The following is a 14,686-nucleotide window of genomic DNA, read 5'->3' as shown; positions in this document are numbered from 1 at the left end:
TAATCATATGGGGGGTGGGGTGGCTCGGGGGGTGGGCCGGATCCTGCTCTCTGGTGGGTCTGGGGTTCGAGTCCCGCTTGGGGTGCCTTGCGGCGGACTGGCGTCCCGTCCTGGGTGTATCCCTTCCCCCTCCGGCTTTATGCCCTGTGTTGCTGGGTAGGCTCTGTGACCCTGTATGGGACAAGCGGTTCCGAAAATGTCTGTGTGTTTTGTAATCTACGTGAATTTTTGTGCACAAAGATTGTTTGATGATCGGGGCCAATGGACTTTCTCCATTTGATGTGTGGCTCTGACCATGGTTCGATTGAGATTCTGAGCCTTATAAATGCCAGTATATTACTTGTTACCCTGATATTTTCAGTCACCCGCCTCAATTCAGTAAATTCAGTGTCACAACTCGATAGCACAGCATTTTCATTATTATTAACAATGATCTAGTTTACATTTACAATTACATTTATTCATTTTGCAGATGCTCTTCTCCAAAGCAACGTACATCCCATAGAAAATACAATTTGTGCATTACATTAGGAGAAAGAGACATAGCTGCAGATGTGTGATTCTTAAATACAGATAGATTGTTTCCTTCACCATATGCACCGATGTTCATCACATAAGAGCTGCATAAAACTTTACCAGAATATCACCGATTCCTAATCACCTTCCTAGTAGGTTTTTTTGAGATACATATAAACATTTATGTTACATTGCAGGAGTGGCTCTGTAAAGGATTGATCTGAGTATGATCATGAACATTTATACCTTGTATGAATTTAAGAGATCATGGGGGAAGTGAGTCTGGAAGAGATGAGTTTTAAAACCCTTTTTAAAAGTGGACAAAGATTCAACAATTCTGAGCAAGAGAGGGAGGTCATTCCACCACAACGGAGCCAGACCCAAGAACCTCCGTGCTTTACCTTTCATGTGTGGAACCACCAAGCGAGCAGATGTGGAAGAGTGTAGCAGTCTGGTTGGGGTGTAGCAAATGATCAAGTCTTGTAAATATCTGGAAGCAGTTCTACAGTATTGATGCATTTGTAGGCCATTACCAGGGTCTTAAATTTGATCCAGGCAGCTATAGGAAGCAATGAATAGAGGAAATACATAGGAACATTTTGGCAAATCAAACACTCGTGGAGCAGCGTTCTATATCAGCTGCAGAGGTTTGATGGCAGTAGCGGGAAGGCCACACATGAGAGAGTTGTAGTAGTCCAGACAGGATGTCATCGTGGCCTGGACAAGTAGTTGTGCAGAGTTAGTTGCGAGGCAGTTGGGCAGAGCCACTTGCGAGATAAGGATGGATCCTGTGGATATTATGCAGGATGTATCTGCAGGACCGGGTTGTGACTTCGATGTGCTGAGAGAAAGATAGACTTGAGTCAATTATCACTCAGCCAAGGAAGTAGGCAAAATGAGTCAGTTGCCCAGTTTGATCAACAGATCATGACTGGAAGACAGGTCAGAAGAAGTGTACAATCTCTGTTTTGTAGAGGTTGGGTTGTAGGTGGTGATTACTTGACAGCTAAGCTAGGGGCAGCTGGTAGTATAGTGGCTAGAGCTGGTGCCTTTAGACCCAAAGTTTGCAAGGTTGAGTCCCACCTCCAGCTGTGGTACTCCTGAGCAAGGTACTTACCAAAAATGACCCATTAGTGTCTATGGCTGAACAACATAAGTTGCTTAATATTTTAAGTGTCTTTGAAGAAAAGCATAAATGTAGATGAAGCTTCTTAAAATAATTTTTCCATATACAGCTCGGTAGTGTTTAGTGTATTTCAATTTAGGGTAAGTACCGTGATCATGTGCACTACAGAAATGGTACAGGAGTGGCATTCAGACATTTTTTAGTAACACTACATGGCATTTCTAAGCAGCATAGTGTCTGTGTGGTTTGCACAGTGAAAAATAGAGGCAGCTGTCTTATGAACTTCAGAGTTAAACACCGAGTATGTCTTGATCCAGGGTGTACTCTGTCTCACATTCCAGTCCCCCATGACCCTGCACTGGACAAGCAGTGATTGATAATGGAGGAATGAATGGAAAGGCAAGCTCCAAAAAAAGTCTTTGAGCCAACACACACACACACACACACACACACACATTTTCAGAACCGCTCATCCCATACAGGGTCACGGGGAAGCAGAGCCAACCCGGGAACACAGGGCGTAAGGCCGGAGGGGGAGGGGACACACCCAGGACGGGACGCCAGGCCGTCGCAAGGCACCCCAAGCGGGACTCAAACTCCAGACCCACCGGAGAGCAGGACTGTGGTCCAACCCACTGCGCCACCGCACCCCCTTGAGCCAACACATCTGTGTTATTATTATCATTCTTAAAAATACCTTGTATTTTAATAAATATAACATTATGTTTTTTTGTCCAGGATACAGTTTCTTCCCCAGAAGAAATAATGACAATATGACCACTTCCAAATGGGAATTTGCCTAATAGAGTGATTTGAGAGGCATGAATTCAGAATTACAGGGGGTGTGGTGGTGCAGCGGGTTTGGCCGGGTCCTGTTCTTTGGTGGGTCTGGGGTTCGAGTCCTGCTTGGAGTGCCTTGTGATGGAGTGGCATCCCATCCTAGGTGTGTCCCCTGTCCTCCCCGCCCTGTGTTGCTGGGTTAGGCTCCGGTTCACCACGACCCTGCTTGGGACAAGCAGTGTGTGTGTGTGTGTGTGTGTGTGTGAATTCAGGGTTAACCCCATTATATGAGAAATGGGAAGTAATATGACCCAGTGTTATAGAGTCTGAACTGCTGTGGCTTGTAGGTCTGTGGTGAAATTAACCAGATCTGATCAAGGTCCTATGCATGCTGGTCATTTAAATTGTGTAGGATGTACTGTATTTAAAATAGACTCTATACAGGGCAAAAAAGAAAGATGGGAGACACTGCCCCCTAGTGTACAGGGTAGGATCCTCAGCCCCCCATACAGATACTGTGTAGGTGTCTCACTATTAAGCAGAACATGAGCATGAACAGTTGAGTCATGGAGCAGTTGAAGAGAAGTGTGATGAACTAAGTGTTAAGGAAAGAAACCGAAAGTTTCTGCAATACACAGGAAATTGCTGTGATGCACTCATGCTACATGTGACGGAGAAGGAAGGACAACTCTTTGGAAGTTTGTGTCATGTGGGAGTTTGTGTGCTTGGGTGGAGAAGTCTCAGCAAAAAAAAATTGGCAAAACTCTTTTATTGCCCGTCTCACTGATTACTTATCAGTTGCTTATTTGTCCGTTACTTATTCATAACTTTTTATCACTTACCAACTGAATAACATGACTTTTTAATTACCCTTTACTTATTTATTACTTATCAATGACTTATCCATGACTAACTGATCACTCACCCATTAATCCCCTTGATTTATCTATAACTTTTCATGAATTACCCATGTGTTAACCATCATTTATGGATTACATATCTATTTAGCTCAGTCTTCTGCAGTGCAATGGCATGTTCGTATGACATCTGTTCTCTTTTTTCCCTGCAACAGAACTGGTTGATGATCCATTTAGCTGAACAACAGTGAATGAATTATGCTGAGCTCTGTGTATTGTGCAATAACCTGCCAACTGGACAGATTTTGAGAACAGATTTTTTTCTTTAACTAAACCAAAATGCTGTTTGTTTTTAGGTTCCCAATGCAAAAGATTCCATAAGTCACTATTGTTTTCAGTCAGCAGAAAGAAATAAAAGAGTATTAGTGAAAATGATACATAAAGAAAGGGCTGGTGAGCTAGAAGAGATGGCAGTGACGTGCTGTTACGAGAACAAGAAGATACGATCGCAGAACGCTAAGCCTGATGGAACTCGTCGTCCTGTGATGGTGATTTCTGCCAAATAGGAGAGTTGTGGTCACACAGCGATGTCGTGTCAGTAGCCGAGGTAGGCATTGTGAAGATTGAGACCGCGGTTCTGCAGTTTCGATATTTCTCATCTTCACAGATATGAAGTGTGAATTCAAAGCCATCTTTTAAAATCAAGTTACCATCTTTTATGTGATAGAGGAAAGAAATTAGAACAGAAACATTATGCTTTACTAGAATAGCTTGCTTTCCACTTCTCCAGCTGACCAGAGCCTAGAGCCCCGAATAGATAGTTTTACCCCATCCTTACGAGGGCAATGTATTCCTGAAAAACCCTACAAGCCGCAAATCCTCCTAAACCGATGATGCCATTACCCTTAATTTCAGAAATAAAAATTGTATGTGTTCCTGAGCCCCATAAATGACACTCATCTATAGTAATATAGCAACAAAACTCATTTCAGGAGAATCAGTAACTCTGAATTGCCCTCAGTGTGTGTGTGTGTGTGTGTTTGCGTTGCATTGCTGTGCTGCTGACACAAGGCATAAAGCCAAAAACTGTGTCTAACCCCGTCTGAAGGTCTGGATCTCCCGGGTCTGGCCGACCAGCACACCAGATGTTGGATCCAGTTCGTCACCAAGTGCTTCTCAGTTAACAGCTCCTGCCCTTCTCTTCAGCTGAGTGTCCACAACATATGGCCTGAGCTGGGATGACACAACAACCACAAAGTCAGTCACTGACTTTGGCCCAAGGTGCTCTGGTATGAGGTACACATTTTGTGTTTGGATGTGGTGTTGATGGCACAGAAGTCCAGTAACAATTCACTGACTTTAGGCTGACTATACCTGGTTGGTACTTTTGCACGTGAACCATCTCAGACGTTACACATTTCCAGAGCCAGTTTCCATTGACGGGGTCCAGTCCGTCTAGGCTCGTGCCACTCGGCATTCCATCCAACCCCCACCATTCACTGTCCATCTAGTGAACCCACGAGCTGTGGGTTCCCCAGCCACTCAGAATCACCAGTTCTCCCAAAACACGTGTCTTTGGGCTGTGGGATGAAACCATAACATCTGGAGGAAACCCATGAGAAAATGCTAACTACTCACAAACTGAGCTGGATTTGAACCACATCCAAACCCACAGCCCATGAGCTACCAAGCAACAATTAGAAGAATGAAACTGATCAATTTGGTCTTAATGCTTGCTCTGCACGCCCTTGTTGCCTCACACCTAACTAAGGTCAGTGCTGTCCTCGTAAAGATGCTTCACACTTTGTGCAGGTTTAGGACACGGAAAACGTCGGACAAATTTGAACCTGGTTTACATAAAAAGGCATCTGCAGGCATGTGAGCTTCACGGAGCAATGTGGGGGAGTCATGATCATACATACCCCCAAGGAAACTTCTGGAGAAGATGAAGTGAGAAACATTAAAACTGTGCTGTATGTATATTCGTACTGTGGACAACACGTGTGACCCCTTACTCATTTCTGTCAGTCGTAAGTGTGTTTTTTTATTGTTTTATCAAAAACTGGTGCTTGTAACAGTTCTTGTTATACTTATTTTATAGTGCTATAATCTGTTGTACAGTATGTCTTGTTGTAGCTGCATGAATATTTGCAAATTCAATGGAGCTGGTCAATCTGAACGGTTTCATTTGTTATACAAAATCATTTTTATTCTACTTTCTTCGACAGTTTGAACATTTGACCGAGGAAAGATCTGGACAAACCGAAAAAAAAAACGTTCACACTCATTGTGGGTAAGAGACAAGGAGAGGCACACAGATTCATACAGCCTTGAACCTCGCCCACATGAACACATTTAAGAATTGTTCATCAACAATCACAACAACAATACAATAATAATAATAATAATAATAATAATAATAATAATAATAAATAATGAATGCAAGAAGACATTGTAGAGAGAGTGGAAACTCTTCTGAATGGCCTAGCCATAGCCAAGTCCACATTCCTCAGGACTCTCCGTGTCAGCTGTAATATCGCCTGGTAAACAAGGAGTCCAAACAAACAAAGAAAGAAACATGGAGGAGAAGCACGAAGCTGACAACCACGTTTGCTCTCTCTGCAGTAGCAGCAGAGATAACAACATCACTGATGTGTCCGAGCCCTGAGTGTTAGTTACGCTAAAGTGCTTACAGTATTCATAACGTTTTTTTTTCCACCGTAGTGCTCTGTGCAAATACTTCAAAAATGTGAAGACATAGAAAACAGAACATATATAATATAAAAATAAATACTTGAAGTGTATAAAAATAGAAAATGGTTTTACAGTCAGTCAGGTGTACGGAGGTGGCCAGAAGAGGTGCTCAGCATCCTCTCCTGGCGACGTGTGGTGCTGTGCTCCTTGGAGACACAGGCAGCATCATTGTTCTCACGTGTTTCTGCGGAAACAATCCATTCTGCTACAATATTCGTCAAGCGACAGCTGACGGGACAGGGAGCCTCCCGTTTCTGTAACTGTTGGCTGGTCTGTGATCATCTTTCTCTGTCGACCCCAGCACGCTGCGTCCCTCGGTGTTCCGGTCCTTCCGGGGCCTCGCTTCTTCAGGCTGTCGACGAGTCCACCGGCACCAGCCCAAATCTGGTGCTGTCCCGTTCCAGTTTCCAGCGCTGAGAGTCGCCCTTCACCTTCATATTGATCAACAGCCGCTGGTTTCCGCGCAGCATCACCGCGGCCAAGCACCGGTGCACTTTCTGGCAGGGATGGCTTGCAGGGAGCTCCATCCTGCACTCCAGCTTGGTACTGTGCATGTCATTCACACTGACCGCAACGGAGGTCTGCCCACAGCCCCCCTGGGCCTCATGGGGGCAGCGCACTCCCAGGTTCAGGTACATCAGGTACATGCCGCTGTGCATGACCTCCAGGGCGTGGATTTCCTCTGAGTAGTTGAACCTGCTGCCAAGGTTCTTCGCTGTCCACCTTAGGGTTATATTACTCAAATGACCTGAGGGGGGCGACAGAGAGCTGCCTTTACTGGCACATTCACGAAGAACAGAACTGCAGGTAAAGCCTGTGAATCGGGAAGTCATTCTTATCATCACTCTGATTAAAACAATGTAACCTTCATACTTCTGTCTTTGTCTGCCCAAAGCTACATCAGATTTGTGTTTAGCCCGCTTTTCAACGAACGCTTCCGAAAACTAACAAGAATTTACGTCCTCTCACTGAAAATAAAAGCCTTAGAGAGTTTTACACGTAACTATCTGCAACAGCTAATAATCTGCAGTAAATCAGATGTTGAGAGATTTAAATCCCGCTGCCAGTAAATGTTACTGCGGTGTTTTGCTGTGTCTGTAATAAAACCAAGAGGTGCAGCTCCGACGAGACCGAGACACACAGGAAAGCAATTTAATGATGCACGTTTTGCCTCTCGCCAGCTTTACCTCTTCGTGCATATTTAATAGTTTATTATATATCCCAGGCATGTTATTAACCCTTGAGAGGAACAAGCAAAACAAGATACTCACTATGAGCAATTTCCAGATGTGCAGAGCTCTGCACCTGAGAAAAGATGAAAAGACAGGTGTTAAATTCGCAGTGTCACACATTAATATAATATAATAATATAATATGCCCCAGCAGTCTTCTTTAATTAGAGCGGATACTGTCACGAATAAATTCTCTATTGTTAAATGAATTGCGTAACGTAGTATATAATTGCGTTATAATTAGTATACATTTCGCTTTCTTCATTTTTCTTACCGTACAAGTATGAGCCAGGATCGACACTGACTTGGCGCCCCGAAACACTTCAGAGCTACTTTTTAAGCACCAACTTAAACGCTAAAACTTAAGTTTACAACAAGGCCGAACTTCTAGTTACTTAAGTTAACCCCTCCATCCGTCCGCCCGCCCGCCCGTGACGCGACGCCTCCCTTAATTTTAGCACCCCAGCCAGCCGCATTTGGACCATTGGAGCGGTACCGCCGCTTGCGCTTACCTTCTTTTCCCAAAGCTTATCCAGCTCGCCCTGGATCCCGAGCGCGAGGAGGGTCACCGCGAGGGAGACCCCCAGCACGCAGACGAAAAGCGCGCCCACTGAGGCGAGCAGGCACGTGCGGAGCCGCGCGCCGCGGCTGCTGGCCGACGCCGCCGGCGGGTGCAGCGCTTCCACATCCATGGCGGTCATCGCCGGCACGGAATGATAATGAAGCAAAAAGGATGAAGACGAAGGAGGGCGATGAGCGCAGGGTTCCCGAGTGACGGCGGAACGGAACGCGGCTGTGCTCGTTCCCGGCCATGGCGCTGGCAGCCGCCCTTTATACGGTGAGAAAGAGGAAACTTCGAGCGGAGCGGAGCGAAGCGGCGACCCGCCCCTGCGCGTCAAGGCGTCCTTTTCCGACACGCCGGGTGAGGAAAGGGAGGCGAAAATAACAGTGAACGCGCTCAGAGAAAGCGAGATAGACACAGGGAAATTACCCAACAACAACAATAATAATAATAATAATAATAATAATAATGATGATGATGATGATGATGATGATGATGATGATGATAATAATAATAATAGACTTAGAGTCCCTTCGCCCTTTTATAAGAAATAATAATAAATTTGATAGATTAAGAATATTCAATATAGTAAATAACAGCGTAGGTCAATAAATGATCCCATCTATAAAATACATTATATATATTGATAAATAGAGATAATGACAGTGTACTTTAATGTGCTACATTTGGTGTAATTAAAAGTAATTTTATATATAATGATTACAATACACACACACATTTTCAGAACCGCTTGTCCCATACGGGGTCACGGGGAACCGGAGCCTAACCCGGCAACTCAGGGCGTAAGGCTGGAGGGGGAGGGGACACACCCAGGACGGGACGCCAGTCCGTCGCAAGGCACCCCAAGCGGGACTCGAACCCCAGACCCACCGGAGAGCAGGACTGTGGTCCAACCCACTGCGCCACCGCACCCCCTGATTACAATACATTTATACTTTATTTTTTAGTGATTCGCTTGTCTACCAATCCGTTTTGTGCCTTTTTTTTTTTGATAGACTAAGAGTGCAGATTGAATATTGGCCACAGAAACTTTTGGTCCCGCCCAGTATGTAATAGAATGTATCCAGTGATACACTATAGGCTTAAGTTGTCCTTTATCAGCTGTTTTTTTTTTTTGGGAACCTTTTTCATTCTTGTTCTTTGTTGATTTTGTTTTGATGAGTTCCATTAATTTGAATGCCTTCATGTGTGTGTGTCTGTGAGAGAGAGAGAGAGAGAGAGAGGGAGAGAGAGAGAGAGAGAGAGAATGGCCCTGTCTGTTACGTGACATCCTGTATGGAAGACACCCCACTGTATGCCCCCGTTTCCACAGACTGGTTCCAGACCCATTCCTGACAGCCTCTAAGGGTCTGACTTCCCCTTGTAATTGCCCAGAAGGGGGTAGAAGGAGTGAAAAAGAAACCGTGGGGATCAGCCCTGCTGACATCTGCTTCCCTTATGAAAGAAACTGAGATCAATCCCGCAGATGGAATTTTTCTTTTCGCTCTCTGTCATGCTTTTAGTGATCGGAGGGCCACGGAGGGTGAAACCTCGCAGGGGGGAGGAGAGGGAGAGTGACAGAGAGGAGGAGCATTATAGTACATCATTACAAAAAGGAACTAATGTAATGACCACTTAAACATAGGTTTGTGTGGGTGGGGGAATGTGTTCTACAGCGAGAAAACACTGAGAGGTTTGTTTTGGCCATCAGTCCTCATGACATCTTAATGTTTCTGGATAACACCCTGTCTGTATTGCAGACACAAGCACAAGTGTCATTACATCCCAGCACTCAGAGAGCTGTTATATTTACCTTTATTCATTTAGCTGATGCTTTTCTCTAAAGTACCTTACAGTGTTAAGGTTACAATTATTTACCCATTTATACAGGTGGGTAATTTTAGGGGAGAAATTCAGGATAAGTGCCTTACTGAAGGTGAGAATCAAACCTACAACCTTTGGATCTAAAGGCAGTAATTCTAACCACTACACTACCAGCTGCCCCATTATCCTGCTGCCCTACTGTCCTGCTGCCCAGTAGTGTAGTGGTAATTAATGGCAAGTAATCAATAATTAACCTGACATGAGTTTGGGGGGGGCGGGGTTGTGGTGGCACAGTGGCGCAGTGGGTTTGGCCAGGGCTTGCTCTCTGGTGGGTGTGGGATTTGAGGCCTGCTTGGAGTGCCTCGTGATGGACTGGTGTCCTGTCCTGGCTGTATCTACTCCCCCTCAACCTTGTGCCTTGTTGCTGGGTTTGGCCCTGTCTCACTGCAACCCTGCTTGGGTCAAGCAGTTTCAGTTGCGTGTGTGCGTGTGTGTGTGTGTGTGTGTGTGTGTGTGTTTCAGGTTACTATAGTTATGAGTGTTTGTGTAATTACTCTGTGATGGACTGGCATCCCCTTCAAGGTGGACCTAGGCTTGATGGAGAAAATGTGTGTGTTTGCCTGATGTTATTAGGACTCAAAGTGACAGGAGGGTTCAGCCAAAGAAGACAACTGGAAGTATTGCCCTTTCAGCCTGATGGACCTCATTCCTCTTTCAGGGCTAGCACTCCATCTCAGGGCTAGTACTCATCCCACTTCTGCCACCAGTGCAACGGACAACTCAGAGAGAACTGAGGCTTTGTGCCCGTACTGCACTTTGTGATACAAGAATAAAAAAGCCAAAATTCAAACCTTGTCTCCCCGAGTTGTCCGTCATCATAATATAAAGAGTTTTCATAATGTGAATACCCTTACACTTAAATGTAAAGAGGCTTTAATGTTATCAACTGAAAATTATTTAACATCAAATATTGGTCACTAACAATAAACAGAGTGAAAAACAGGCTGTGATCTTCTGAATTTTATTTCATTGAAACTAAAAACCAGCCTTTGCCGTTTGCTTCTAGGATAGAATCTGGACCACTGGGACCCTGCTTTGAAATGAATTGAACTGAACTGAACTGAAGTGGGGGGTGTGGTGGCGCAGGGGGTTGGACCACAGTCCTGCTCTCCGGGGGGTCTGGGGTTTGAGTCCCGCTTGGGGTGCCTTGCAACAGACTGGGGTCCCGTCCTGGGTGTATCCCCTCCCCCTCCAGCCTTACACCCTGTGTTACTGGGTAGGCTCCAGTTCCCCGCGACCCCGTATGGGATAAGAGGTTCTGAAAATGTGTGTGTGTGTGTGTGTGTGTGTGTGTGTGTGTGTGTGTGTGTGTGTGTGTGTGTGTGTGTGTGTGTGTGTGTGTGTGTGTGTGTGTGAACTGAACTGAACCGAACCGAATTGAATTAAAGACCTTATTGTCATGTATGGCTGTGCAATACAACAAAATTATAGTGATATTCCATGAGTTCTTTAAACAACAATATAAAACTCCAACACTTAGGTATAAAAAAGTGGCTAGTGGTAATGGATGAATATTGTGAAAAGTGCATTGACTGACCCTTTTCAGGACAATGTCGGTATACTATCTATCTTATACCTTTCATCTAGCTTTTTTTGCTCTTTCAATATTCCTCCCCATTAAACGAGGGAAATAACATTATAACAAATATATGAATAAATAAGCAAAAATTTCTAGATTACCTGCTGCAAGGCTTTTACTGGGAAAATCCCTTTCATTCCTTTGTTTAAAGTTCATTAAGCGGCCACCGCTTCACCCACAAAGTCCAGGTCACTCATATTTGGGATATGAGCCCGTAACCATTCCTGTCGAGTGACGTGGTAATTTCATCATGAAAAAATTTTGGTGGAATCAGATAGATGGGCAGCCTGGGAAGAATCTGTCCCCCACCAGGCTAGTGCAGAACCCATAGGTGTGTGTCTGCGGTTTTGTGTGTTTATGTACGTACGTGTGTACGTGTGTATGTACGCATGCGCGCCCCCTGTCAGAAGGCCACAGTGGAGAGGGGATGCAGGTGTTTTCCACCATTCCTGATACACCTTAAAAAAAAAAAACGGTAGTGAAAGAGAAATCACAAGTACGGTCATCTGTATTTCAGAAATGCGGGTATTGCCTCTTCTAACTAACACTTTGTATGATCCATGACATTTTAGCGTTGCCGTCTTAGCAGAAAATCCGGTGAAAAACAAAAGGGGGTAATACATCTGCCCCTCATTAAGCAAAAGAGTGTTTTATTGCTCATCTGTACCTGTCTGTTCCTCTGCCTTGCAGATGGTACTTTTAACCATGGTAAATGAGCAGATGGGAGGGGTGTTAGGCTGTGCCCCACTGAATTGTTCTCATTACAAGGGCTGCGGAAGGCGCTCATCCGCTCTGTTGGAACATCCTGTACTGTCTGATGCCCTACAATTTACCTGTTTATTAATATCACCTATATAGTCACTTATTTGTGAATGTGTGCGGCTATGGTGCATGTGTGTGTGAGAGAGTGTGTGTGGGTGAGTGAGTTTGCGTCACCATGGAGTACCCATCTCTCGGTGACCTGGCAAGGGGAACTGTTCGCCGCACAGTTAAAGACGTATGAGGTGAGACGCCGCCCTCACGGTACCGGCCCCGGGGCGCCAGGAGTGACATCACAGGGCTCCTGTACCCATAACACCCCTCACTTGTGAGGAGTGACGGGCCACCGAGGGTGCTGTGACGTTGTTTTCTCTGAACCCGTCTGATGAGGGCAGGAAGATCCTGACTCAGACACCTCAAACTGCAAGAGGGCCTTCGTTTAGCTGGGGTTCCATCTGAAGAGCGATAATGTCTCTGTTTGAGTTCCAAATTTGCCACCTTGCCAGTAATTCGCTTCTTGCCTCATTCATTCACTCGCCAATTTACCCACTTTCCGAAGACGCTTCTCAAAATAGCCGCCCACGCAAAGCCTTTGCCGTGTTCCTCTGCGCCTGCAGGCCTTTTAAAATAGGGAACAAAAACTACTCGCTTTTCAAAACATGTCCAGTTCCTTTTTGGGGAATCTTGGCTTAGAAAGTCCAAATGTCAGCGTGCGCTGAGCGGGATGTATGTGATTGGTGGAGAAGACAGGTTTCCAGGTGATGTCACAGCGAGGGGAAAGGTTGCCCCCGGCGGAGTGTCCCTCGGCGGACTGTAAATGACAGCAGGCAGGGCTTTTCTGCTCCGCTCAGGTGTCTCGGCCCGAGAGGGACACGGACGGACACACACACACACACACACACACATACACACACACCCTGGTCCAGAAGCAAGGAGGCCACCACACACACACACACACACACACACACACACACACACTTACACATAGCCCCCTATAAGCAGCACAGCTCTCGAGGGAAATGAACATAGCTCAACTTGAGATGTCAGACATGATCAAATGGCCAAGGACGAGGTCGCCCTGAACACACTCCCCACCAATCTGAGCGTCACACTCTTCTGTGGTCATTTGTGTCTTGCAACGGATCGCCCCCTAGTGGAAAGACCAATAGGTGCAGTTGTTTTTAAATTTGACAGTTGTAAAATATATGACATAAATATACATATTATATCTACTTTTTAAAGAATTGCACGGTGGTCAAATGAATGTATCTTCAAGGTTGTAGGTTTACTGTTTTTTGCGGACGGTGGAGGGGTTTGCAATTGTTTCAATGATTAGGTCAAATGCAGCAGTTTTTGTATTACTTAAAAAAAAAAAAACCGGTAGGAGTTTGAATTTTCAACACGTATGTAGTAACGAGCAACTATTTCAGTGAAATATGTCTTGCCTTCTGTGCTAAGGGAAGGAAAAGCGCAATCCTTTCAGTGCGTTTACTTCCTGCCCAGAAAACCCAAAAAAAAAAAATATATAAAAAGTACAGGAGGTACAAAAAGCAGCTGGTGTTTGTCGCCACCTAGTGGTCATGTGACATACATATTCGAACACTGGTTGTGTGTGTGTGTGTGTGTGTGTGTGTTGGCCGTTTAAACAGAACCTGTGGTTTTACAGTGGATGAGCAATAACAGAATTTTCTCCATGGGGATTGAACAAACAGACATGTGGTAATAAAGAGCAAACTGAGCTATGGTCTCTGGAAAAGGCAGCCCTTTGCTCCGATATAACTTATTAATAATGCCCACAGTTTAAAAACAATATCAATTAATCATCGGTAATGAATGCAGATTTTTTCTCCACACGTTCATCGGGTAGATGAGCAACAGGGGATGATGGTGGTCAAAGGCACTGAGGTCTAACCCGAAGACCTCCATTGCGAATCCTTGCAGCCCACTGCTGGAAAAGGTCAGAAAAACTGATTAAAGGGCGATTAAGTGCTGCCAACAACCCTGGGAAATGAGTGGGCATTTTGACCATTTTAGTACTTGCTCTCTGCTTTGATTTTTTTTCCTGCTGTCGGTTAATCTGGCCCTGCATCTACACCAGGTACAGGTATGAAATGTAATTTTAAACCCCAGTTTAAGCCATGTCACAATGAGGAGGCCCATCAGGCTACGCTGCTCATACCAGCATTGAGGGCTGCTGTCATTAGGGGCATTAATATCCCCCGCAGGGTGTGTGTCCTCCAAAACACACTTCGATTTCCACTAACGTTCATCATCCAGAAGCAGCATTTCCACATGGATGACGGTGTTTGTCCTATCACTTCGGTGCACTCTCTTCACACTGAGTCTTTACACTGACACTGTTCTTTCTCCTCTTTATACAGTGGATAATACTTTTTATTTTATGCGTTTCCTGTCACCGCTAGTGAGGAATTTCTCATCAGACATTCACTTGCTGGAGGATCCTGTTGTTTTCTTGTCAATACTTTCCGATATTGAATACCACAAGGGATTGTTCATTTTAATTCAGTGTCCACCTCAGTAGGGAAGCAGAGTCCCCTGACCTGAAAAAAAAGTAACTGCGAGGTTTAGGCTGAAATAAAAAGAGGGAAAAAGAAGAAGAGAAAACTCATGGGAAAA

General features: G+C 45.0%; 1 protein-coding gene across 1 annotated transcript; it reads right to left on the bottom strand.

Annotated features, from left to right (window-relative positions):
- Nucleotides 1-5,535: 5,535 nt before the first annotated feature.
- Nucleotides 5,536-8,094, bottom strand: LOC114911046 (uncharacterized). The gene is made up of 3 exons (XM_029253998.1): nucleotides 7,778-8,094; nucleotides 7,305-7,338; nucleotides 5,536-6,781 (listed from the first exon to the last, which is right to left on the bottom strand). The coding sequence occupies exons 1-3, from the start codon at nucleotides 7,964-7,966 to the stop codon at nucleotides 6,381-6,383; spliced, it is 624 nt and encodes a 207-aa protein (XP_029109831.1). The 5' UTR covers nucleotides 7,967-8,094; the 3' UTR covers nucleotides 5,536-6,380.
- Nucleotides 8,095-14,686: the final 6,592 nt, after the last annotated feature.

The sequence above is a fragment of the Scleropages formosus genome, chromosome 8, assembly GCF_900964775.1.
Source record: "Scleropages formosus chromosome 8, fSclFor1.1, whole genome shotgun sequence".
NCBI classification, from domain to species: Eukaryota; Metazoa; Chordata; class Actinopteri; order Osteoglossiformes; family Osteoglossidae; genus Scleropages; species Scleropages formosus.
Note: the sequence above shows the minus strand (reverse complement) of the source record. Positions and strands in the feature narration are given on the sequence as shown.

Bases quoted from the DNA above. Each gene is read 5' to 3' on its own strand.
- LOC114911046 (XM_029253998.1), bottom strand. From the start codon at position 7,966: ATGACCGCCATGGATGTGGAAGCGCTGCACCCGCCGGCGGCGTCGGCC. The intron at 7,339-7,777 runs GTAAGCGCAAGC...ATCTTTTCTCAG, and splicing joins ATAAGCTTTGGGAAAAGAAG to GTGCAGAGCTCTGCACATCT. The intron at 6,782-7,304 runs GTGAGTATCTTG...CGCCCCCCTCAG, and splicing joins ACATCTGGAAATTGCTCATA to GTCATTTGAGTAATATAACC.